The following is a 26,400-nucleotide window of genomic DNA, read 5'->3' as shown; positions in this document are numbered from 1 at the left end:
GGAGGGGGCAGTGTGTATACAGGAGGGGGGGAGTGTGTATACAGGAGGGGGGGAGTGTGTATACAGGAGGGGGGGAGTGTGTATACAGGAGGGGGGGAGTGTGTATACAGGAGGGGGTCAGTGTGTATACAGGAGGAGGGGGGTCAGTGTGTATACAGGAGGAGGGGGGTCAGTGTGTATACAGGAGGAGGGGGGTCAGTGTGTATACAGGAGGAGGGGGGTCAGTGTGTATACAGGAGGAGGGGGGTCAGTGTGTATACAGGAGGGGGGGTCAGTGTGTATACAGGAGGGGGGGTCAGTGTGTATACAGGAGGGGGGCAGTGTGTATATAGGAGGGGGGCAGTGTGTATACAGGAGGAGGGGGGTCAGTGTGTATACAGGAGGGGGCAGTGTGTATACAGGGGGCAGTGTGTATACAGGAGGGGGGGCAGTGTGTATACAGGAGGGGGGGCAGTGTGTATACAGGAGGGGGGGCAGTGTGTATACAGGAGGGGGGGCAGTGTGTATACAGGAGGAGGGGGGTCAGTGTGTATACAGGAGGAGGGGGGTCAGTGTGTATACAGAGGGGGGGCAGTGTGTATACAGGAGGGGGGGGAGTGTGTATACAGGAGGGGGGGGAGTGTGTATACAGGAGGGGGGGGGAGTGTGTATACAGGAGGGGGGGAGTGTGTATACAGGAGGGGGGGAGTGTGTATACAGGAGGGGGTCAGTGTGTATACAGGAGGGGGGGTCAGTGTGTATACAGGAGGAGGGGGGTCAGTGTGTATACAGGAGGAGGGGGGTCAGTGTGTATACAGGAGGGGGGGTCAGTGTGTATACAGGAGGGGGGCAGTGTGTATATAGGAGGGGGGCAGTGTGTATACAGGAGGAGGGGGGTCAGTGTGTATACAGGAGGGGGCAGTGTGTATACAGGAGGGGGCAGTGTGTATACAGGGGGCATTGTGTATACAGGAGGGGGGGCAGTGTGTATACAGGAGGGGGGTCAGTGTGTATACAGGAGGAGGGGGGTCAGTGTGTATACAGGAGGAGGGGGGTCAGTGTGTATTCCGGAGGAGGGGGGTCAGTGTGTATACAGGAGGAGGGGGGTCAGTGTGTATACAGGAGGGGGGGTCAGTGTGTATACAGGAGGAGGGGGGTCAGTGTGTATACAGGAGGAGGGGGGTCAGTGTGTATACAGGAGGGGGGGCAGTGTGTATACAGGAGGAGGGGGGTCAGTGTGTATACAGGAGGAGGGGGGTCAGTGTGTATACAGGAGGAGGGGGGTCAGTGTGTATACAGGAGGAGGGGGGTCAGTGTGTATACAGGAGGAGGGGGGTCAGTGTGTATACAGGAGGAGGGGGGTCAGTGTGTATACAGGAGGGGGGGCAGTGTGTATACAGGAGGGGGGGCAGTGTGTATACAGGAGGGGGGGCAGTGTGTATACAGGAGGGGGGGGAGTGTGTATACAGGAGGGGGGGGAGTGTGTATACAGGAGGGGGGGGAGTGTGTATACAGGAGGGGGGGGAGTGTGTATACAGGAGGGGGGGGAGTGTGTATACAGGAGGGGGGGGAGTGTGTATACAGGAGGGGGGGAGTGTGTATACAGGAGGGGGGGTCAGTGTGTATACAGGAGGAGGGGGGTCAGTGTGTATACAGGAGGAGGAGGGGGGTCAGTGTGTATACAGGAGGAGGGGGGTCAGTGTGTATACAGGAGGGGGGGTCAGTGTGTATACAGGAGGGGGGCAGTGTGTATATAGGAGGGGGGCAGTGTGTATACAGGAGGAGGGGGGTCAGTGTGTATACAGGAGGGGGCAGTGTGTATAACAGGAGGGGGCAGTGTGTATACAGGAGGGGGCAGTGTGTATACAGGGGGCATTGTGTATACAGGAGGGGGGGCAGTGTGTATACAGGAGGGGGGGCAGTGTGTATACAGGAGGGGGGTCAGTGTGTATACAGGAGGAGGGGGGTCAGTGTGTATACAGGAGGAGGGGGGTCAGTGTGTATACAGGAGGAGGGGGGTCAGTGTGTATACAGGAGGAGGGGGGTCAGTGTGTATACAGGAGGGGGTCAGTGTGTATACAGGGGGCATTGTGTATACAGGAGGGGGGGAGTGTGTATACAGGAGGGGGGGAGTGTGTATACAGGAGGGGGGGAGTGTGTATACAGGAGGGGGGGTCAGTGTGTATACAGGAGGGGGGGTCAGTGTGTATACAGGAGGGGGGGTCAGTGTGTATACAGGAGGAGGGGGGTCAGTGTGTATACAGGAGGAGGGGGGTCAGTGTGTATACAGGAGGAGGGGGGTCAGTGTGTATACAGGAGGAGGGGGGTCAGTGTGTATACAGGAGGAGGGGGGTCAGTGTGTATACAGGAGGGGGTCAGTGTGTATACAGGAGGGGGCAGTGTGTATACAGGGGGCATTGTGTATACAGGAGGGGGGGGCAGTGTGTATACAGGTGGGGGGGCAGTGTGTATACAGGAGGAGGGGGTCAGTGTGTATATAGGGGGCATTGTGTATACAGGAGGGGGGAGTGTGTATACAGGGGGCATTGTGTATACAGGAGGGGGGGAGTGTGTATACAGGAGGGGGGGAGTGTGTATACAGGAGGGGGGCAGTGTGTATATAGGAGGGGGGCAGTGTGTATACAGGAGGAGGGGGGTCAGTGTGTATACAGGAGGGGGCAGTGTGTATACAGGGGGCATTGTGTATACAGGAGGGGGGGCAGTGTGTATACAGGAGGGGGGGCAGTGTGTATACAGGAGGAGGGGGGGCAGTGTGTATACAGGAGGAGGGGGGGCAGTGTGTATACAGGAGGAGGGGGGGCAGTGTGTATACAGGAGGGGGGGCAGTGTGTATACAGGAGGGGGGTCAGTGTGTATACAGGAGGGGGGGCAGTGTGTATACAGGAGGAGGGGGGTCAGTGTGTATACAGGAGGGGGTCAGTGTGTATACAGGGGGCCAGTGTGTATACAGGGGGCATTGTGTATACAGGGGGCATTGTGTATACAGGAGGGGGGGAGTGTGTATACAGGAGGGGGGGCAGTGTGTATATAGGAGGGGGGCAGTGTGTATACAGGAGGAGGGGGGTCAGTGTGTATACAGGAGGGGGTCAGTGTGTATACAGGAGGGGGTCAGTGTGTATACAGGAGGGGGCAGTGTGTATACAGGAGGGAGCAGTGTGTATACAGGAGGGGGGCAGTGTGTATACAGGAGGGGGGCAGTGTGTATACAGGAAGGGGGGCAGTGTGTATACAGGAGGGGGGGCAGTGTGTATATAGGAGGGGGGGCAGTGTGTATATAGGAGGGGGGCAGTGTGTATATAGGAGGGGGGGCAGTGTGTATACAGGAGGAGGGGGGCAGTGTGTATACAGGAGGAGGGGGGCAGTGTGTATACAGGGGGCAGTGTGTATACAGGAGGGGGGGAGTGTGTATACAGGAGGGGGCAGTGTGTATACAGGAAGGGGGGCAGTGTGTATACAGGAAGGGGCAGTGTGTATACAGGGGGAGGGGAGGAATGTGTACACGGGGATGGGGGGGGGGCAGTGTGACTACTGGAGGGCGGCCCATAAAGGGGCCCACTAGGGCTCTGTCGCCCAGGGGCCCACTAAAACCTGGAGCCGGCCCTGATTGTAGTTCCACATTTTTACAAAGCTAATATAAATACTACACATTTAAGGCAGCTCTGACGTTATTTATTTAGCTTTATACATTAATGTATTCATTTATTCTGTTAACATGATACTATAAACATATAAGTGCTGACTTTACAATATTGCAATACTTTTTATACAGAGACAAAGAACCTTTCTATACAAGCCAAGATCATTGACTGATATTCTCACTAGGTTTTGCTCTAGACTTTAGGCTGCTATTTTGGCAAATATCATTAATAATAATAAGAATCTTTTATTTATATAATTTATATTGTGACATCATATTTCGTGGCACTTTACAAATCATAGTGGGCAAATACAAATATAATATTAAATTACAGAGTAATAACAGTCATATGGAACAAAATGAGTGAGGTCCCTGCTCACAAGAGCTTACAGTCTATGACAGTGGTGGCGAACCTATGGCACGGGTGCCACAGGCGGCACTCAGAGCCCTTTCTGTGGGCACCCAGGCCATCTCCCCAGCACACCAGACAGAACTCAAAGAATCTTCCTGCGGTTCCAAGCAACTTAAAAGATGCTGCTTTCAGTAATATTTTGATACTTCCTTCGCTACTTGGGACTGTAGGAAGAGGGAGAATGAGTAGACAATTATCTTTGGAGGACCTCCTGCTGGCCCCAGGATTCTCTGTGTACAGAGGGACACTGGAAAGAAGCTAAAATGAAGAAAATTTCCCATCTTTCTACTGTGTTGCTGTCCTAAGGAGGCCAATATGATTGAAAGTTGTTCAACAGGGAGCACTAACTTACTGCTTTAATTTTTGGGGGGTTTGGGTTACAGTTTGGGCACTCGGCCGCTAAAAGGTTCGCCATCACTGGTCTATGAGGATGAAGGAGGTGACACCAGAGGTAAAAAATCTTATATAATGGTCCAGCCATTCTTCATAAGGGAATAAAACAAAGAATCGTCAGCCGCCATCGTATATACAAAGTGAATGAGACTGCAGAGAAGCCTGAAGCTTGGTGTCTGGTGGTTGCTGGATAACAGATGAGAGGAGGACACAGGATGGGCTAATGAAGAGGGTTAAAACTTCATGCAGTTAACAAGTGTTATATCCTTCTTGAAAATAATGCTTGTAATTGAGAATGGATGTGTAAAGGTTAGGCAAGTGTTTTTCTTTAATAATAAAGGATAATTGAAGTTAAGCAGGTAATATTGGCAGTAACAGGATCACAATATTTATTAATTATAAATATTTATATGAAAGTGTAATAATTTTATATTATTAGTCAGTCCTTATAAACCAACATAATTTATAGTTAGAAGGAAACATGGTTTCACTGGATGTAATGATTGTGAAAGCAATGACTAATAAAAGATCACAGGTATATCATATTGGCTTTATTACACTGTAATTCTTCACTTTATTTTTTTATACTTACAAATAGTAAATACTATCAGAAAAATGCTAAATTGTAATATGATTGACAATAATTTCCTAATAAACATGGGACATATTAGTGTTTATTATTATTTATATGGTTTTTCACACCGTCGATATTTCCATATTTCCCCGCCTGCCAGGCGCAGAGGGGGAAGAAGTCGGGAAACGCACAAAAATCATAGCTTATACACCTGTTTAAGGCATACAAGCTGTGATAAATCTCCCCCAATATGTGTATATACTGTATGTGTGTATATACTGTATGTTTGTATAAATGTATGGATGTGTATATACTGTATTTATCACACCCCGCACTCGTTTGCCAGTGTATAATAGCCCTGCCGCTCAATCGGCGCTTCTGAATACATCATGAAGCTTAGACCACGTGATATATCCAGCAGGTGGCTGTGCCACGTTTTATTTGTATGCAAAGTCATGCCTGGTGTACAAATAAGCCCTTAGGTGACTTTTCACATGTGACTGCAGCTTGTGTCGGCACACCCCTGGGGTGGAGGTGGCGGAAGGAGAAAATAATGTCAAGTGCTAGCAATACGCTACTATTTGTGGTTATTTCAGGGCATCTATGCCAGTGTCCTCGCGCAGAAGCCCTAATAAATAAGCACCTATTAGTAGTATGTACGTGTAGTATGATGTATAGAATGATGTACAGAACCTCCATTGTGTTTTAATTCATGTTCAAAGCTTAAGGCCGCCGGCCCACGTGGCATGTTGAACCCGTTTTTGGGCCGTTTTTAAGCGGTCCGTTAAAAACTCATGCGTTTTACCAATGATCTTAATTAAAACGGGTCAAAAACACGCCTTTTTTTAACGCATGCGTTTTTTAACTGACTGCTTAAAAACGGCCCAAAAAAGGGGTTCAAAACGCCACGTGTGCCGCGGGCCTAAAGGGTTGACAAACTTAACATGGGCTGTTTTAAATAGTTTGAGGGGTTCAATTTAAAAATGTGTAAACCAACTAACATCCTAATAAAATAACATTAAAAATTATGTCAACACAAGGCAGAAATATGGTTTATGGTAGTAGCCTATTTGGGGGTTAGACCAACTGTATAATGAGCATAACATTTAGAAATCAGAAAATCAAATTTTTCTAAATTTTAACCAAAATTTTAAATTTCCGCTTCGTCCCCCATGACGGCCCAACCTGGAGGATGCCCCTTGACCTCTGCAGGGACAGGAAGAAGAGAGGTTAAATGCTCCCCCCCGCATCCTCCCGCCAGTGTTCTTCCTGTCCCTGCTGAGGCAGGACAAGAGAGGTGCCCTCTTTCCTCCGGGGGGGGGGGGGGGGGGGGTAAACGAAGATTCCACAGGAAACTCACGGGTAGTCCTGACTGGCTAAATCCCGGCGGGCTGGGGCGGTCGGTCGGCTTCGTGCCTTCCCTTTCGCTGCCCTTCCGGTCTGTTTACCTTGGCCGCGGCTCCGCGATCCTAGTGTGAGCGTGCGGCGGCCGAAGAAACTACATTTCCCGGCGTCCTCGAGGTCCGATGACGACTTCCGGTCGCGACCGGAAGTAGCGGTTCACAGGACCGCAATGCATCCTTGGGAACAGGAGCACAGCGTGGTGGCCTCTACAGGGGGATGGGATCCCCATTAAGGTATTTAAGACACCTGGAGCGGGTTAGTCACGCTGATCTCAGGTCTAAGATCTGTGTGTGACGCTGCGGTGCTATGCTCCCGTGTTGTGTGTTTTCTGAACTTTCCTGTGTGCTTCCCCCGGCTCTATGATGGCTGACGAGGCAGACCCAACCTTCCTGCATCCTCCGGTTTCTGTAAGTGGGGTCATCTGTGCAGGTTTGGGCTTTTTTACTGTGTGTAAAGATAGCGGGTCATTTATTATCCTCCGCTTGCCTTTTCAGGAGAAAGACCAGGGGTCTAAAGGGAAAGGCAAGGTGTGGGACAATTGTCCAAAAATGGACGTGCAAGTCACAAAGATAGTAAAGAAGACTGATCTTCCATTCGAAGACGCGGCACAATTAAAGGACCCGATGGATAGGAAGTCTGACTCTCTGTTAAGGAAGGCCTGGGAGACATCCATGCTCAATCTGAAGACTAATTTAGCTTCTACTTCAGTGGCGAGGAACTTGCTGTACTGGCTAAATGAACTGGAATCCCACATCAAGGAGGGAACTCCAAGGTCAACAATCTTGGAGAACTTTCCTTTGCTAAAATCAGCAACAGCTTTCCTTGCAGATTCCGCGGCCGAGGGAATCCGTTTTGCTTCCAAGGAGGGAGCACTCACTAATTCCACTCGACGGGCACTGTGGCTGAAACGGTGGAACTGTGATATCCGATCCAAAGCAAAGTTGTGCAGCCTCCCCTTCTCAGGGGAATTCGTGTTTGGGCCAGAATTGGATGCTATACTTGAGAGCGCATCAGATAAGAAGAAGGGTTTTCCTGAGAGATCGATACCCAAGAAGCAGCCCTTTCGGGACTTTAAAAAGGATTTAAAAAGGATTCCTACAAGGATAAAGGGAAAAGGGGACGCTGGAGCTACCCAAAAGGAGGTAAAGGGAGAGGGTTTCTGTTCTCCACCACAACAGACCCTAATAGAAACAAAAAAACAATGATGCCATAGTAGGGGGAAGATTGCTAAGGTTCAGAGGAGAATGGACAAAGATCACTTTAAATCCCTGGGTCTTAGATATCTTACTGCACGGTTACAATATCGAATTCTTCAAGCTTCCCCCTACAAAATACATGCCACCTTCGTCATCTATGTCACTTACATCCCACAACTTAATATGGCAAGAAGTAGCTTCCCTTTTGTCTTCTGGAGTGATTATACCTGTCCCACAAGATCAAGAGAAATCTGGTTTTTACTCTTCTCTTTTTTTGGTAAAGAAACAAACCGGCTAATCATCAACTTGAGAGGTCTCAACGAATTTATTGTCTACCGAAAATTCAGGATGGAGTCGGTAAGATCAGCCACACACATTATTCACCGAGATGCATTAATGTGCACTATAGACTTAAAAGATGCATACTATCACATCCCTATACACCCTTTCTCAGAGATTTCTAAGGTTTTCTGTCCTGTCTCCAGAGGGTTCTACACTACACTTTCAATTTTGTGCACTTCCCTTTGGAATATCATCTGCACCAAGAACCTTTACAAAGGTGATGGCAGAGGTGGTGGCGTCTCTGACTACAGGACGTACTGATCGTCCCGTACCTAGACGACCTGCTTGTTATTGGCCAAGACAGAGAGCTTACTTTTTTCAAGAGATCTCACCCTAAAAACTTTAGAAAAACTGGGATGGATAGTAAATTATCAGAAATCAGAACTTTCTCCAGCTACTGTGAGGAAATTCCTGGGAGTAAACTTGAACTCAGTTTACCAAATGTCGTTCCTTTCACAGGACAAGGGAGACCACATCAAGGATCTGATAACGAGGTTCAGGAAAAAAATCGGTGATCTCCATCAGAGAGGCAATGAAGATCCTGGGCTCTGCATCTCCTCAGTAGCCTGCATCTCCTCAGTAGCCTGGTGCCAGGCCCATTCCAGAACACTCCAGGGATGGATCTTAAGATCCTGGAACAGAAGACAGGAGGATCTGGACAGGAAAATCCTGATTCCACCTGCCGTCAAGAAAGACCTGTTATGGTGGTTGGAAGACGGAAATCTGAGGAAGGGAATATTTTGGTCAAACAGCCCTTATATTCCAATCCAAACAGATGCAAGCCAGAGGGGCTGGGCGGCAGTGATGCCTCAGCATTTTTCCCAGGGTACCTGGACGGAGGAGATTACAAGAAGGTACTCAAATTTCCGGGAGCTGCAAGCGGTATGGGAAGCCCTCAGCGCAAACAGTCCTCTTCTCGCCCACCAACACCTTCTCATTCTGTCGGACAATACAACTACGGTCTCCTACATAAAAAGGCAAGGGGGAACCAGGTCTCCTCTCCTGAGTACCCTAGCTCGGAAAATATTTTTGTGGGCAGAACAACACACCCTGTCAATATCTGCCACCCATCTAAAGGGCACGGAGAACTCAAGGGCAGACTTTCTAAGCAGAAGGAAGATCCTACCAAACGAGTGGAGTCTCAAGGAGGAGATCTTCCAGGAGCTAACATTTTTGTGGGGCTATCCTCTAGTGGACTTGTTTGCAACAAGGGAAAATACCAAATGCCCGCGTTATTTTTCTCTGGAAAAAGGGGAGAACAGGGAACAGCTGGACGCCTTCTCTCACTTCTGGGACATTCCACTAGCCTACGCCTTCCCCCCAATTCCCCTGATCGCCAGGGTCCTGAGAAAGATATTCCAGGAAAACACCAAAGCCATTTTCATCTGCCCAAACTGGCCGAAGAAAAGCTGGTATCCACTCTTGAGAAGTCATCAAGACCCTGAAGGCAAGTAGGAAACCAGTCACTTTTGCCATCTACCATAAGATATGGAAGAGGTTCTGTTCCTTCTGTAAGGACAGTCCACCTTCCCAAGCTAACCTTAATATCTTGCAGGTGCTCGAATTTCTTCAAAGGGGTTTGGAGCTGGGATTGTCCACCAGCACCCTGAAGGTCCAGGTGTCGGCGCTTAGTGCTTTCTTCGACCAGCCTCTCATCGAGCACAGGTGGGTCAAAAGGTTTATTAAAGCAACTTCTAGGTTAAAGCCCCAGACTGTTAAAAAATCATCAGCATGGGACTTAACTCTAGTCTTGAATGCCTTAATGAAGGAACCATTCGAACCTATTGACTACTCCAGTATAAAGAACTTAACACTTAAGACGGTTTTCCTGATAGCCATCACTTCTGCTAGGAGGTTAGGTGAACTTCAGGCTATATCGATTAGGGAACCCTACATGAAAATTCTAGATGATAGAATTGTATTGATGTTGGATCCAAATTTTGCTCCCAAGGTGGTTTCTGACTTCCACAGGAATCAGGAGATTATCTTGCCCTCCTTCTGCGAGAACCCTTCTTCAGCAAGAGAACGAGAATGGAGTTCTTTGGATGTAAGACGTTCTGTCCTAAAATACTTACAGATCACTGAGGCCTGGCGTATTGACTCTAATCTTTTCATCCAATTTCAGGGGAAAAATAAGGGGAGGAAGGCGTCGAAGGCGACTATCGCAAGATGGCTGAGACTGGCGATTGCTTCATGCTACGACCTACAGAAGATACCGATACCATCAGGAATCCGAGCTCACTCGACCAGGGCTATGTCCACATCCTGGGCGGAAAGAAGAGGAGCGTCACTGGATCAGATTTGCAGGGCTGCAACGTGGTCTTCATCTACTACGTTCTCTAAGCATTATAGACTGGACTTGCACTTATCAAAAGATCTGTCATTTGGGCACAAGGTGTTACAGGCTGTAATCCCTCCCTAAAAGCTTACTAATTTTGTAAGTTTCCAGGTTGGGCCGTCATGGGGGACGAAGCGGAAATTGTGAATTAGATTACTCACCGGTAATTCTATTTCCGTTAGTCCACTATGACGGCCTATATATTTTCCCTCCCAGTTGGAAATTCTTATTTCTGTGTTTTTGCTTTCAGATGAGTTTTTGTATGTGGAGCAAACATACTAATAAATCTGATTGTATCTTCCTCAGCATGGTTATTTTGTAATCACTGGCGGGAGGATGCGGGGGGGAGCATTTAACCTCTCTTCTTCCTGTCCCTGCAGAGGTCAAGGGGCATCCTCCAGGTTGGGCCGTCATGGTGGACTAACGGAAATAGAATTACCGGTGAGTAATCTAATTCACAATTTTTTCACAAAAAAACAATCTGAAAATCTTCTTGGTGAATTAAAGCATTCTAAAGGTTTAATCACATATAGTGACACAATAAATTACGTATAATATTTATCAATACTTAACCCCTTAAGAACACAGCTCATTTTCACCTTTAGTGTGCATCTACATGTCAAATTTTTCAGATGCCGTTTTTGATGTCCAAACCAAAAGCGGAGTTAAAAAAAAAACGAGTAGCAGCTTCTCTCAATGATATATTCTTTTTCATTATGATTCACACCTGCTTTTGGATTCAAAAACTGCATATGAAAAATGAAACATGTAAAAAGGTGAAAATAAGTTGTGTTCTTAAGGGGTTAAGTATTGTTAAATCGCATAGGTAGTTTCTTTGAATGGATCAGCCTTTAGCTGAACCTGGCCTTAGCACAAACCTACAGATTTGGTTAACACGACTGGCTAAACCTGCTAATCAGCCGTGATAACTCTGTTTTCTGTAATGTAAGTGAATAGAGGAAAAGGCACATTTTCTGTCATAAATAACTTGGTTATCACACTGTAAGTCATGTGAACCACTGTCGCTTCTATACCATTGATCCTCTTTTTTTTTTTCTGTTATAAACATAAAGCTATATCTCCACCTAGTGGACTTTTTTGGCAATACAGTGCCTTTTATGTATTAGTTTAAAGGGCACCTACCACCCTGATTCTACCTATAAAGGTAGAAGGGGTGGTAGGTGGATGGATGGGACGTGAGGATAGCCCTTTTTTGGGCTAATCCCCACGTCCCGGGTGTCTTTTACAAAACTTTATTACATCTATATGCTAATTTTTTTATGCGGCTACTAGGGCGTGGAGTAGCCGGACATGAGGCTACTAGTCGCGGCTACTCCACGCCCCAGTAGCCGCGTTACTCCGCCTACCAGTTAATCTTCTGGGGGCTGGCTATATACTGGGAGGCTTATACTTGACTCAATAGGTTTTCACAGTTTTGGCGTTAAAATCAGGGGCCTTGGTTTCTACTTAGGTCGGCTTATACTTGAGTATATACAGTAGTACTTTGTGATTTCTTTATCCCAATACAGTATGTATTAGCTGTATCAGATATTTGGGTGATCCCAAAATCCAATGTATTAGGACTGTTTTATGCAGGTCTAAAATATAAAATTTTAGTAGTAAATGTACTTGGCACTATTATCAATGAATGATAGTTTTTATTAATTTTAACAAACGCTCAACATAAAAACAAATAGAATTCTTTGTATTTTATATTCTAATAACATTCAACTAAAAGTATAAAATTTGTAAGTTATATAAGTCCCTAAGATTAGTTTATGGGTATTAAAAGGTTATTGTCGGAAGAAAAAGTAATCGGGAGAATGAATAATAAAATGATCAAAAGCCTTTGTAAAATCTAGGACACTGGACATCAGTAACAAGTCTTGCTGCTGGCAGTCACGTGACCCATGGCTGCTTTTTATAAGCGTATGCTTTTTTATATATTTATTTTATTTCCACTTTTTATACAACAACATCGTCATCAAAGCAATACAAAGATCTGACTGGTCATCAAGTATGATTTAGCTTGCAGGCCACCATGTGTAGTTCAGCACCCAGGTTCTATGATTGAATTGGCTTGATGGACAAAAAATGAGTAGTATGCTTACCGTATATACTCAAGTATAAGCCTAGTTTTTCAGCACAAAAAATGTGCTGAAAAATCTCACCGCGGCTTATACTCCAATCAAGAAAAAAACAAACAAACAGTGTACTTGCCTTCCAAAGCCATCCCAACAGGTCCTCTTCTATACAGCGAAGTACCGGCATCGGCTCCATGTCCCGTGCCGTCCGTCCCAGGGATCGTGACATCAGCTCCCTGACATTCTATGGATGCCGGCATCGGCACACACTATGATGTCAGCGAGCAGCTGACATCATGGTTCCTGCAACAGGCGCCGCAGGGACACGGAGCCGATGCTGGAGCATCACTGTATAGAAGAGGGGCGTCGGAAGGTGAATACACTGTTCTTTTTTTTTTTTAATATTGGGGGCAGGGGCTGGCGGGCTATATACTACAGGGGCTGGCAGGCTATATAATGGGGAGTCTATGACCAATGCATTTCCCACCCTCGGCTTATACTCGAGTCAATAGGTTTTTCCAGTTTTTTTGTGTTAAAAATAGGGGTCTAAGAACATACAGAACACAGCATGCGAATCCAAGCTATTACACGACACATATAGCCCAATTGACACAAGAGCGCGGTCACATGTTGCGTTTTGATTATGTTTTGTGCTTACAAAATACATTATTAACACATGCGTTGATATTGCGTTTACATTGCGTTTTGTAATGTAATTAGGCAAATCACTTCTCAGCTGTAGTAATGAGTTTCAAAGCAATTAAAATGCAACCAAAACACACCATGTGACCGCGCCCAAAGTGTAGCAGTATCCTTATAAACCCCTTAATGGCAAGACCTGAAAAGGCTTTGATGAACAAACATTTTTTGTGAATTTTCTTATGTAGACATAATTTCTTTCTTTTTTTTAGTTAACAAATGTTGAAGGTTTTTTTTGGGGTTGAAGTTAAACCATAATAGGGGTTAAAGTCACAAATTCTTTTATATTATAGTGTTTTTTTTAATGTATATATTATTTAAAAACGACCAATATTAATTGGCTCCTCCTCTTCTGGCCGGCGCACACTATGATGCGGCGGTGTGTCCCGGCTGATTACGTCATCAGCGGCGACACCACCACATCATAGTGTGCGTGCCGGCAGGCAGATCGCACGGACGCGACTCTGCCGGCTAATACAGCAAAGAGAAGAAAGAAGAGGAGCCAGTGGGAGCCGCGCCGAGGATCCAGGCGCAAGAGAGAGAGTATTAAGTTTTGGGGTTTTTTTAATGTGCTTGGCATACAGGGATGGGGCTGGCTGTATACTACACCCTCAGCTTATACTCGAGTCAATAGATTTTCCCAGTTTTTTTGTGGTAAAATTAGGGGTGTCGGCTTATACTCGAGTATATACGGTAAACTGCTTCTGCCTTTTCCACAGGGTCTTTGGGGAGAGCAGGAGAAACAGCAGCAAGGACATTGACTCGAACCCTACACAAGCTGCCTGTCTTATGTCAGTGTGTGGTCAGCATCAAGTTAAATTGTTCTTCCTATGTTAGTATGCCAATCTAATCTCTTAGCAACATTTACACCCACATATATAGAAACCTTCTCAATCTCCATCTCATTAATAATCAGCATCTTACTTTCCCATCCTCAAGAATGTTTAAAATCAATCACTAATTCCTTCATTTTTTCCTACATTCCGCTCTAGACTGTTATTACACCAAATGGCATACTGGAAAAACATTCCCATCCTTAAAGGGGTTATCCGGTTATCAAAAGTTACGTATGGCCTGGTAGGGGAGGGCTATTTAAAAATAATAAACATGTACTTACCACCTCCGGCCCCGCCGATGTCCCGCGCTGCAGTACGTTTGATCCGTGCCCCTGTTTGTTTACAGGGGCACAGAAGCCGCTCATAGGGAGCTTCTGGCCGGCTCCTCCCATCCGTCCCTATTTCTCAGCGTTGTAAGCGCTGGCAGATGGTGTAAACAAACCGGTGCACAGATGAGACAGACCGCGGCGCGGGACATCAGCAGCGACGGATGAGGTAAGTACATATTTATTATTTTTAAATAGCCCACCCTAGCCCGGCCCTAAGTAAATTTTTATATCCGGATAACCCCTTTAATACATGAAACCCCCACTTTGTTGCCAGAAAATGATTGCAAGTTTTGGTATCCTGTCTAAAATTTGAGGTATATACAGCGAACACATGAGAAGTTTCCTGCTTCTCTGACATCACCCTTTCAATTGAAAGGGGCGGGCAGGGATCGCAAGGTGACACCCACCCCCTGACATCTCAGGACCAATTTGACCAACTGGCCAATGCGGACTTTTTTCCCAGGAAAGGCTTTGGTGGATTGGCATTGGGCTGAAGGCACAATGCGGAAGGTGCTGCAAGAAAGAATTAGCTTACAGTTTGCAGACGTACATGTAGCTGAGAGTGGATAAAGGGTGATGGAATGATAAACAAAAAAAAGGTATATATACTCTCAGCTCACCTATGTAGCAGGAAATTCATCTGTATAATTTCATCCATAGTGTAAATGGTTCCTTGGGTCCAAAGGCGAAAAACGTCTTGTGCCGTCTCAGATAGTTGGTGGTAGACAAGAGGGTAGGTGGAAACAGAACTCGTGTAAGTAGTTAAAACTCCATATTGTTAATTAAATCCATTAAAAACTGGAAAAGTGCAAAAAAAGTTACATACATAGAGCTAGCAAGCTCACCATCGAAAACATGTAGCAGACCTACGCGTTTCGGACATCTACATAATGTTGTCCTTAGCCATGATCTATCTGCTAATAGTAAAGAGGACATTTAAATGATTAAAACATGTCCACATCATGGGGGTGTGCATGCGCAGTAGAAACAACAGAAAACATCATAGTGAATTGGTATACAATAAGTCCATTATTTCAATTAAAAAAACCATTGTATCTGATCTATTATTTAAACCATGTGGTGACTGCGTGTCTAATTTGAGAATCCAGTATATTTACCTATTTCTAAGTTTGTGGATTTTTCTCCACCTCTCTTGGGGGTGGAGACTCTCTCAATGGCTGTGACTTTCAAACTAGAGAGGTCCTTTGTTGGTATGTAAAACATGTTTAGATAAACAAGATACACCTCTAGTGGTTAGAGTATCTGTTTTGGTACCATCACAAATGTGTTCCGCTATTCTAGATTTAAAGGACATCTACTACCAGGATGAATGACTGTATACAAATGAGCCTGAGGGGCTCCAGGCTCCATAGGTGTTAATGGAACCAGGAGCCCCTCGGGCTCATTACCATACAGTCCTTCATCCTGGTGGTAGATGGCCTTTAAGCGGTCGTATGGTACTACCTACATACTGGATATAATATTGAATACAAGCTGCCCAATAAACTACATATTGTGTATTGCAGTTTATGATGGTAGAAATGGAAAATTGTTCCTTGTTGTAGAAGAAGCAAAAAGTTGTAGTTGGTGTCATGTATTGGCATACATTACTGTCAAGGCCAAAAGTTTTGAGAATGACACAAATATTATTTTCACATGATCTGTTGCCCTCTGGTTTTTATGTGTTTGTCAGATGCTTTTATCCCATACAGAAATACAAGTGCAATCATATTATGAGTAACAGAAGCTTTTATTGACAGTTAGAATGAGTTAATGCAGCAAGTCAATATTTTCAGTGTTGACCCTTCTTCTTCAGGACCTCTGCAATTCTCCCTGGCAGCTCTCAATCAACTTCTGGACCAAATCCTGACTGATAGCAGTCCATTTTTGTACAATCAATGCTTGCATTTTGTCACAATTTGTTGGTTTTTGTTTGTCCACCAGTCTCTTGATGATTGCCAAAAGTTCTCAATGGGATTAAGATCTGTGGAGTTTCCAGGCCATGGACCCAAAAATCTCTATGTTTTGTTCCCTGAGCCATTTAGTTATCACCTTTGCTTTATGGCAAGGTGCTCCACCATGCTGGAAAAGGCATAGTTGATCACCAAACTGCTCTTGGACAGTTGGGAGAAGTTGCTCTTGGAGGACATTCTGGTGCCATTCTTTATTCATGGATGTGTTTTTAGGCAAGACTGTGAGAGAGTCGGTTCCCCTGGCTGAGAAGCAACCCCACACATGAATGGTTGCAGGATGCTTTACAGTTGGCATGAGACAAGACTGGTGGTTTCCCTCACCTTGTCTTCTCTGAACAAGCTGTTTTCCAGATGTTCCAAACAATCGGAAAGGGGATTCATCAGAGAAAATGACTTTACCCCAGTCCTCAGCAGTCCACTCCTTGTACCTTTTGCAGAATATCATTCTGTCCCTGATGTTTTTTTTGGAGAGAAGTGGCTTCTTTTCTGCCCTCCTTGACACCAGGCCTTGCTCCAAGAGACTCCGCCTCACAGTGCATGCAGATGCACTCACACCTGCCTGCTGCCATTCCTGAGCAAGTTCTGAACTGCTGGTAGCCCGACCCCGAAGCTGAAACACTTTTAAGAGACGGCCCTGGCGCATGCTGGTCCTTCTTGGGCGCCCTGGAGCCTTTTTGGCAACAATGGAACCTCCCTCCTTGAATACCTTGATGATGCAATAGATTGTTGACTGAGGTGCAATACTCTTCCCTGTTAGGCCAGTTTTGTGCAGTGCAATGATGACTGCACGTTTCTTTAGAGATAACCATGGTTAACAGAAGAGAAACAATGATGCCAATCACCAGCCTCCTTTTAAAGTGTCCAGTGGTGTGATTCTTACTTAAAGGGAACCTGTCACCAGGAGACCCATTTTTATCACTCCCCCAGTCCCCACAGAGCATATTAAATGCACTGCCAAAGTGTTTTTGTATTAAAAATAGGTTAAAAATATTGACTTTGCAATTAATTGCTGTTAAGCTGATTACTCTTTATAACATTTTGACTTTGTAAAAATTAACATTTGTATCATTCTCAAAACTTTTGGCCATGATTGTACATCTGTTTCCCCCACAAGGATAGGAGCCCTTAGTAGATAACCATGATAACCCTTCGGATTACAATCTGTTGCCGTATACTGAAGTTGAGATCATACCTCCTATCGATTATAGCTTTATGAACAAAACAACATCCTTCTTGCAATATTGTAAATAGTTTTTCATCTCCCGTAAGGACTGGTAAGTATTTTTTTTAATAATTTCCACAACAATGTAATAATCGCTACTGTATGATGTAGAAATTGAAAAAGGGAAATACAGAAAAATGGTAAAAACTAATAACTGGGGGAATTTATCAGACTTTTTTAGTGTTTGGGCTTTTGTTGTTGTTTCACAAAGCTTGTCGTGTTGTTTTTTTTTTAATGGAAAACTTCATTTTTCAGAAGTTTCCCGATGTGGATGTATAAAAAAGTCACAAATTTTGGCACGATCACAGTGAAATTTATTTTGTGCAATTAACCTTAAATCCAAAGCAGGTGTAGTCAAAGGGTTGCTTAAACATTTGCCACTTTTGTCAGACTTTTCAGACAAAAGTCTCAATAAACCAACTGACTCCCGTGCCTCATTTATCAATCACTAACATCAATCAGGCAAGCCTAAAAACTTACAAGAAAATCCCAAAAACTAGACGCACATTTCTAGATTTAAAGGGAACCTGTCACCAGTAACCCACTCAAACTCTAAAGAGTACCTTATAGAAGTCTGCAATGCTGCCGTAATGTTTTTTTTTCCTGGAGGTTTTCGGCAAAGCTGCATTCATCCAAAACTGTATTCCTTCTAGATTTCTAGTCAAGGACGCGGGAGAGCTCTTGGATTCAGTCAAGCTTTCTAGCCTCTGCACAGGCATTCTGGTTGGAAAACCAGCCTCTCTGCACAGCCCACATCTCCATGTCACTGCTCATCTGTTTGCAAATCAAACACACATACACCAGCCTGCACGCTCCTGGACGTCTCCATAGGTGCACACTGCACAGGCGTCAGTGCATGCCGGCTAGCTCGTACTCGCACCAATGCCGCGTACATTGCTGGCGCATGTGTGAACCCATGGAGCCAGCTGGGGTGCAGCCTGGATCTTCAAACAGATGAGCAGTGACGTGGAGGTGTGGGCCGTGCATAGTCAGACATCACTCCTCTCACAAATCGCACTTTGTACCTTTTCGGGATTTGCACGGCTTTGACAGGTATTTAACAGGGGTCGGCGCTGGCATTGTGTCACGCGCAACCATTTTTCGGTGCAGCTGCGCTGGCTTCCATGCGACACAAATGGCGGGGGGGGGGGGGGGTTGCCGTCGGACGATCCAACTGAATTGGACTGAGTGCGGGATGCACAACGATGCACTTACATGCACCAGGAAGAAGGTGAATTTCGTGGACATATGCACAATATCGGGCACACAATCTAGGTGAATTGCGGCATACTGCATTATCGTCAGAGAATGCACTTTCGGTGAACTCCGCGGACATGTAAGTAAATGTTCCCCATCGAGTCACACACTTATAGAACCATCAATCCTCTTCTCCTTACATACACATGTATAAAGTACTCACTCCTTTTCTACGTACATAAATACATACACATATACAGCCCTCACTCCTCTCCTCCATACATATACAGCCATCACTCCTCTACTTCATAGATATACAGCCATCACTCCTCTCCTCCATACATCCCTGCATATACAGACACCACTCCTCTCCTCCATACACCCCAGCATAGTCAGCCATCACTCCTCTCCTCCATACACCCCAGCATATTCAGCCATCACTCCTCTCCTCCATACATCCCTGCATATACAGACATCACTCCTCTCCTCCATACATCCCTGCATATACAGACATCACTCCTCTCCTCCATACATCCCTGCATAGTCAGCCATCACTCCTCTCCTCCATACATCCCTGCATAGTCAGACATCACTCCTCTCCTCCATACATCCCTGCATATACAGACACCACTCCTCTCCTCCATACGTCCCTGCATAGTCAGACATCACTCCTCTCCTCCATACATCCCTGCATATACAGACACCACTCCTCTCCTCCATACGTCCCTGCATAGTCAGCCATCACTCCTCTCCTCCATACATCCCTGCGTAGTCAGCCATCACTCCTCTCCTCCATACACCCCAGCATAGTCAGCCATCACTCCTCTCCTCCATACATCCCTGCATAGTCAGACATCACTCCTCTCCTCCATACATCCCTGCATATACAGACACCACTCCTCTCCTCCATACGTCCCTGCATAGTCAGCCATCATTCCTCTCCTCCATACATCCCTGCATATAAAGACACAACTTCTCTCCTCCATACATCCCTGCATAGTCAGCCATCACTCCTCTCCTCCATACATCCCTGCGTAGTCAGACATCACTCCTCTCCTCCATACATCTCTGCATAGTCAGCCATCACTCCTCTCCTCCATACATCCCTGCATATACAGACACAACTCCTCTCCTCCATACATCCCTGCATAGTCAGCCATCACTCCTCTCCTCCATACATCCCTGCGTAGTCAGACATCACTCCTCTCCTCCATATATCTCTGCATAGTCAGCCATCACTCCTCTCCTCCATACATCCCTGCGTAGTCAGCCATCACTCCTCTCCTCCATGCACCCCAGCATAGTCAGCCATCACTCCTCTCCTCCATACATCCCTGCGTAGTCAGACATCACTCCTCTCCTCCATACATCTCTGCATAGTCAGCCATCACTCCTCTCCTCCATACATCCCTGCGTAGTCAGCCATCACTCCTCTCCTCCATACACCCCAGCATAGTCAGCCATCACTCCTCTCCTCCATACATCCCTGCATAGTCAGACATCACTCCTCTCCTCCATACATCCCAGCATAGTCAGCCATCACTCCTCTCCTCCATACACCCCAGCATATACAGACACCACTCCTCTCCTCCATACATCCCTGCGTAGTCAGCCATCACTCCTCTCCTCCATACACCCCAGCATATACAGACACCACTCCTCTCCTCCATACATCCCTGCGTAGTCAGACATCACTCCTCTCCTCCATACATCCCTGCGTAGTCAGCCATCACTCCTCTCCTCCATACACCCCAGCATAGTCAGCCATCACTCCTCTCCTCCATACATCCCTGCATAGTCAGACATCACTCCTCTCCTCCATACATCCCTGCATAGTCAGACATCACTCCTCTCCTCCATACATCCCTGCATAGTCAGACATCACTCCTCTCCACCATACATCCCTGCGTAGTAAGACTGGTGTTGAGTGCATAGAGTTATGCACAAGCCACACCCCCTTCTTGGTGAGGTCCCGCCCCGCCCGTGACATCACACCTGCCAGGAGCTACTCCTTTGTAGACACGGCCGCGGCGGGGAGGCTTTTGCGGGTTGCACCGGAAGTGGTTGCTCTCTGCTGTCTATCCCCTACTTCCGGCGGTGATAGTGCGAACTCACCCGGCCTGTGAAAGGAAGTAAACATGGCGTCTGTGTGGGATGAAACCGAGGTGAGAGGGGAAAACGGAGGGAAGGGAAGAGCCGTTATGGCTGCTGTAGCTCTCTGTAGGGTCCAGTTGGTGGATTGGAGCAGCGGCTTCATTCAGAGCAGCCATTAATTGATTCTATAGCAGCCATAGACGTCCTGTAGTCTCATCTGCTTTACCCTCAGCAGCTCAGATGTAGCATAATGGGACTTTAGGTTCTCCTCTAACTAGTAGTTCTCTACAAATTGTACTTTTTAGTGGCGCCATTTAATATGTCTTGCAGTGTCCTATAAGGCTGTAGGAAAATTCCAAGTGCAGTGAAATTGACATAAAATCACATTTGCCTCATTTCCTTGTGGGCTCTTTTCATGACTTTCATTGTGCACTTCTAAAGGCACCTTCCCTTTATCATTTGGGTTGGTATGATCACTAGGAGACCACATTTATTTAGGGTTTCTTATGTTCTAGTAGCCTTCAATTGTTTTGTACAAAAAAAATAATTGCCATTTTGCCAAATTCTGATGCCAGTGACTTTTTCATACTTTGCTGGATTGTCCAGCATAAGGTGTCTTTTGTTGCAGGGTGTGTTAATATTTTCATTTATGGGTGGGCCCCTACTTAAGGACACCCGACTTACAGAGGGGGACCCCTCTGCCCCCTGTGACTTCTAGTGAAGCTCTCTGAATGCTTTACTCTATAGTCCCAGACTGCAATGATCACCTATAAAGTGTCTGTAATGAAGCTTCAATGTACATGAGAGGCTTAACAGGTTAACTGCCACAATCGGTGCCAGCACAGCACAGCTGAAACTTGCTGTGTACGGAGAGAGCTCAGCCTGTGAGCTTTCTCCATAATACCCCCGTGTTAGGGTTAATTTATGTATCTTACATCGGGCATTGCATCTATAGTCCATCCAACCATCAGATCCCTCTATATGACTATTAATATATGAGAGACTGCTGCCTGAAACTTTTTGCAGGTTTTGTGGCTGTTGTGCTACTTATTATGTTGCCTCTTTAAATCGCTTCATGAGACAGTAACAGAATTTTATATGCAATATGCTTGGCCAGTATCATTTTTGGAATCGGCTGTGTACATGCAAAATATTTTAGACAGATAACTGCTCTGTTGTTTTTTTTTTTTTTTCTTACCCAACCTCATCCCATTCACCCTCATTACCTGTTTACATACTCCTGTTTTCTACGCTTAACTATGTTCAAGCGGCAATACATGATACTCATTTGTATTGATCTTTTGCCTTAAAGGAAACCTACCACTTGAAGTGGCAGGTTTCAGATGGAAATACCAAGCTTATTTTTGTTAGTGTTTTAAACCGCTGTATTGCGGTTTAAAACACTTTTTAAACTGTATAGCCGCGCAGGGAGGTACGCGCTCGGCGCTTACCATGCGCACGGCTCTCCTTCACTTCCTATGTAGTCGCGCGCACGGTAAGCGCCGAGCGCGTACCTCCCTGCGCCGGCTATAAAGTTTAAAAAGTGTTTTAAACCTCAATACAGCGGTTTAAAACACTAACAAAAATAAGCTCCGGCACCAGCTCACCCTGAGCTGGTGCTCGGTATTTCCATCTGAAACCTGCCACTTCAAGTGGTAGGTTTCCTTTAAAACGGATGTGCTAACCCTTTAAAAATACAATGATGCATCCTGTTCTGCATGGCAGATCCCATGTTTTTACTTGCCCTTATTCACGCCGTGCTGACAAATTCTCACATGATGGTTGTGTTTACTCATATATTTATTTTGGATTGCTCTGCAATAAAACTCTTTTGAATGATAAAAATAACTGTAGTCATGATCCCCCTCTTCTGTCATATTGCAGCAGGATGGAGTGGGTCAAGAGGTCCTCAAAATGTCAACGGAAGAGATTATCCAGAGAACCCGACTTCTAGACAGCGAGATCAAGGTGAGCTTCTAACTTTGTTTACTTAACTACATACGTATGGTATATGTAGAAGATATACACTGATCACCACAAATCACTGTGATCACTGGAGGCCGATGCAGCGGTGACAAAAAAAATAATCTACACTTGCCCTGCTCCGGGCCTGGTTCCAGCATCACTGCAGTATTCAGGTCCCTGTGACCCTTGGCTCTTCTACTCAGGCCCAGGGTGCTGAAGATTAGAGTGACACTGGAACTGGGTGCTGGAGCTTACTTGGTAAGTACAATTTAGATTTTTGGATGTGGTGGCCCTGTTGTGTTCAGGAGAATGCACTTAAGTTCTTATGTTCCAACTGTAAGAATCATACGTAATTAGAATGTAGCAGAACTAGATTACTCTACCTATGTAACACTAGTTTACTCTACGTATATAACATCCATGGATTTATATTTTTGTTATATTACTTGTGCTTCAGATTATGAAGAGCGAGGTTCTGCGTGTGACCCATGAACTTCAAGCCATGAAAGACAAAATCAAAGAAAACAGTGAGAAGATAAAAGTAAATAAGACACTGCCTTATCTGGTGTCCAATGTCATTGAGGTATGATGCCCTACGATCTGTATTTCGAGTCCATTGAGCTACAATTAACAGGTTATTTATATATCTTACTGGATCATTCTGTTCTTCTCAGCTTCTAGATGTTGATCCCAATGACCAGGAGGAAGATGGAGCAAACATTGATCTTGATTCACAGAGGAAGGGAAAATGTGCAGTAATTAAGACATCTACTCGACAGGTAAAAGCATAGCTAGGAATTCTACGGCAGTGTGAATGTAGCCTTAGGCCGTATGTTTGTATCCATATACAGGCAGTCCCCGGGTTACGTACAAGATAGGGACTGTAGGTTTGTTCTTAAGTTGAATTTGTATGTAAGTCGGAACTGCATATTTTCTCATTGTAATCCCAGCCAGAACTTTTTTGGTCTCTGTGACAATTGGATTTAAAAAATGTTGGGTTGTGGTAAGAATCAATATTAACACTAAAGCTTCATTGCAGACACATTTGATAACTGTTACAGCTGATTATTGTAGCCTAGGACTAAAGTACAATAAATTACCAATATCCAGAGGTCCGTTTGTAACTAGGGGTCGTATGTAAGTCGAGTGTTCTTAAGTAGGGGACCGCCTGTATTCACTTTCTCCTTTTTTTTTTTTTTTTTTCAGACATATTTCTTGCCAGTGATTGGATTGGTTGATGCTGAAAAGCTTAAACCTGGTGACCTTGTGGTGAGTCTGGTGCTTATGTTTATGGGATTATGTTATAAACCTGAGCATTAATGTAGGGTAGATAAGTTAATGTTTTTTCTCTGTGCTTTCAGGGGGTGAATAAGGATTCTTATCTCATCCTGGAGACATTGCCTACAGAATATGACTCCCGAGTTAAGGCTATGGAGGTAGATGAAAGACCAACAGAGCAATACAGTGATATTGGCGGTCTAGATAAGCAGATTCAAGAGGTAAATATCATGGCACCTGGCTGTACTCACCCCCTTTTTATGTGGCTCAAGTCTGACTACTGAACTTTTCTATAACAGCTAGTTGAAGCCATCGTCTTACCCATGAACCACAAGGAAAAGTTTGAAAATTTGGGAATCCAGCCCCCAAAAGGCGTTCTTATGTATGGGCCCCCTGGCACAGGAAAGACTTTGCTTGCGAGAGCATGTGCTGCACAGACTAAAGTAGGTAGTGAGTGAATGTATCCTGGAGAGAAGGAATGGTGGATGGTGTGGGAGTAATCTTTGACATTTTGATTTTTTTTTTTTTTCAGGCCACATTCCTGAAACTTGCTGGTCCTCAGCTAGTCCAAATGTTTATTGGAGATGGAGCCAAGCTTGTTAGAGATGCTTTTGCCCTGGCCAAGGAGAAAGCCCCATCCATTATTTTCATTGATGAGCTGGATGCCATTGGCACCAAGAGGTGTGTTTTTTCACTTTGCATTGAATTAATCTAAAAGGGTCGGATCCCTCTTGGCCATAAACTTATCTCATGGGTGATCTCTGAGTCATTGTGTCCACAAATGACATTTCTGTGATGCTCCAGGGGAAATGTATCATTGACATACCTGCTGACCTTAGAAATTAAGTTTAGGATCCTTTATGTTATAGGTTTGACAGTGAAAAAGCTGGAGACAGAGAAGTACAAAGAACCATGTTGGAACTTCTAAATCAACTGGATGGATTTCAACCCAACACCCAAGTTAAGGTAGAGGCCACTTCTTGTTGTGCTTTGTGTCTCTTTAACCAGTTCCGAGTCTACAATGCCTTCAATTTGTTCCTTGTGTTCCTGTCCAGGTGATCGCTGCTACAAATCGTGTAGATATCTTGGATCCTGCACTTCTCCGTTCAGGACGTTTGGACAGAAAAATTGAATTCCCGATGCCTAATGAAGAGGCCCGAGCCCGTATCATGCAGATTCATTCCCGCAAGATGAACGTTAGGTATGTACCAATATTGTACTAGTGGTAAGGAACAGAAGAAGTTGTGATTTTAGGGATTAGTAGTTGCATGAGGTAATGAAAACTTCTTATTACAACTCCTGCAGCCCCGATGTTAACTATGAGGAGCTTGCTCGTTGTACCGACGACTTCAATGGAGCACAATGCAAAGCTGTGTGTGTGGAGGCGGTGAGTATTGTACCTTAAGACTTCAGTTGGGAAGGAGAAAGTATCTTTTACGATCGAAGGACATCTGAACTACAAGTGATGGTGTTCCGTGTTTCCCCTTTAAAACCTCTCCTGTTGCATTTCCTGCCAAACTATTTAAAGGGGTTTTCAAATCTTTAAATGTCATGGGATATGTTTTTACAGCTAGATGGTATGTGTCTGACTCAAGCTAATCAAGAAGTCCCTCTAAAGGGAACCTGTCATCAGAAAGTGACCTAATATACAATACCAGAATGTTGCCTAGCAGCTGAATATCTTCCACATCATGTTTATTTCAAGGGCCAGTGTGGTGGCATCATCCAAAAGACATCACTAACCAGACATCCTGCATCCAGAGACATCACTAACCAGATTTCTGGAAGTCCAATGCATGATGTCAATCACTGAGGAGGAGGCGTTCAGAGGTCCCCAACTTCAGTGTTAAACTCTGTCTCCTGGACTTAATGCAACCAATTTACAGCTCACTTCAAAGTTGATTTTCTGGTTGATGCCACCATATTGGACTATGAATGAAACAAACACTAGAACTAAAACGTAACTAGTGTTTAGCTGCCTCACGATATACTTAGTAGTGGTTTATTAGGCCAATTTCTTATGACTGGTTTCCTTTAAATAGCTTGTCAAAATTGGAAAATTTGTAATGTGGAAGAGCTCTGCTTCTAGACTTTATTAATCTAACGTAACCAATTTATATGCTTTCCTGACCATCCTACTTTTGTCTGGTCCACAGTGAGATATCTTTGCTGGTTCTGGAGACATGTCTGATATATTTACACCTTTTTATTGCAGGGTATGATTGCTCTGCGCAGAGGCGCTACTGAGCTGACACATGAAGATTACATGGAAGGGATCTTGGAAGTCCAAGCTAAGAAGAAGGCCAATCTGCAGTACTATGCATAGACCTTCCAGTATACGGAGATCAACAGCAAGCCTACTGTGTTGTCAGGACTGTTCACTTTATGTTACGGGAAGAAATAAACCAGACGTCTTTAACCCTACAA

General features: G+C 45.2%; 1 protein-coding gene and 1 long non-coding RNA gene across 4 annotated transcripts in view; one reads left to right on the top strand and one right to left on the bottom strand.

Moving 5' to 3' along the window:
* The window catches only part of LOC140075363 (uncharacterized), a 24,663-nt gene extending 3,915 nt beyond the window's left edge, over window positions 1-20,748 (bottom strand). The window contains exons 1-3 of one of the 3 annotated variants that reach the window (XR_011849407.1): window positions 18,003-20,748; window positions 15,090-15,161; window positions 14,865-14,950 (exon numbers count right to left, since the gene is read on the bottom strand). This is a non-coding gene — a long non-coding RNA (uncharacterized lncRNA). Of the gene's footprint in view, window positions 1-14,864; window positions 15,591-18,002 lie in introns of those variants that run through there. The other 2 variants (XR_011849406.1, XR_011849408.1) reach the window with 2 other exon arrangements.
* Window positions 20,642-26,400, top strand: PSMC3 (proteasome 26S subunit, ATPase 3). Its single transcript, XM_072121150.1, has 12 exons — window positions 20,642-20,801; window positions 22,615-22,698; window positions 23,153-23,278; window positions 23,370-23,474; window positions 23,902-23,964; window positions 24,057-24,194; window positions 24,273-24,416; window positions 24,506-24,654; window positions 24,843-24,939; window positions 25,029-25,174; window positions 25,279-25,360; window positions 26,189-26,400. Exons 1-12 carry the CDS (start codon window positions 20,775-20,777, stop codon window positions 26,297-26,299), a joined length of 1,272 nt encoding a protein of 423 aa, XP_071977251.1. The 5' UTR covers window positions 20,642-20,774; the 3' UTR covers window positions 26,300-26,400.

Source organism: Engystomops pustulosus, chromosome 8, assembly GCF_040894005.1.
Source record: "Engystomops pustulosus chromosome 8, aEngPut4.maternal, whole genome shotgun sequence".
Classification (NCBI taxonomy): Eukaryota; Metazoa; Chordata; class Amphibia; order Anura; family Leptodactylidae; genus Engystomops; species Engystomops pustulosus.
Note: the sequence above shows the minus strand (reverse complement) of the source record. Positions and strands in the feature narration are given on the sequence as shown.

Excerpts from the sequence above, each read along its gene's own strand:
- PSMC3 (XM_072121150.1), top strand. The coding sequence starts at position 20,775 with ATGGCGTCTGTGTGGGATGAAACCGAG. Across the intron at positions 22,699-23,152 it reads TTCTAGACAGCGAGATCAAG|ATTATGAAGAGCGAGGTTCT; the intron begins GTGAGCTTCTAA and ends CTTGTGCTTCAG. Across the intron at positions 24,940-25,028 it reads AACCCAACACCCAAGTTAAG|GTGATCGCTGCTACAAATCG; the intron begins GTAGAGGCCACT and ends GTTCCTGTCCAG.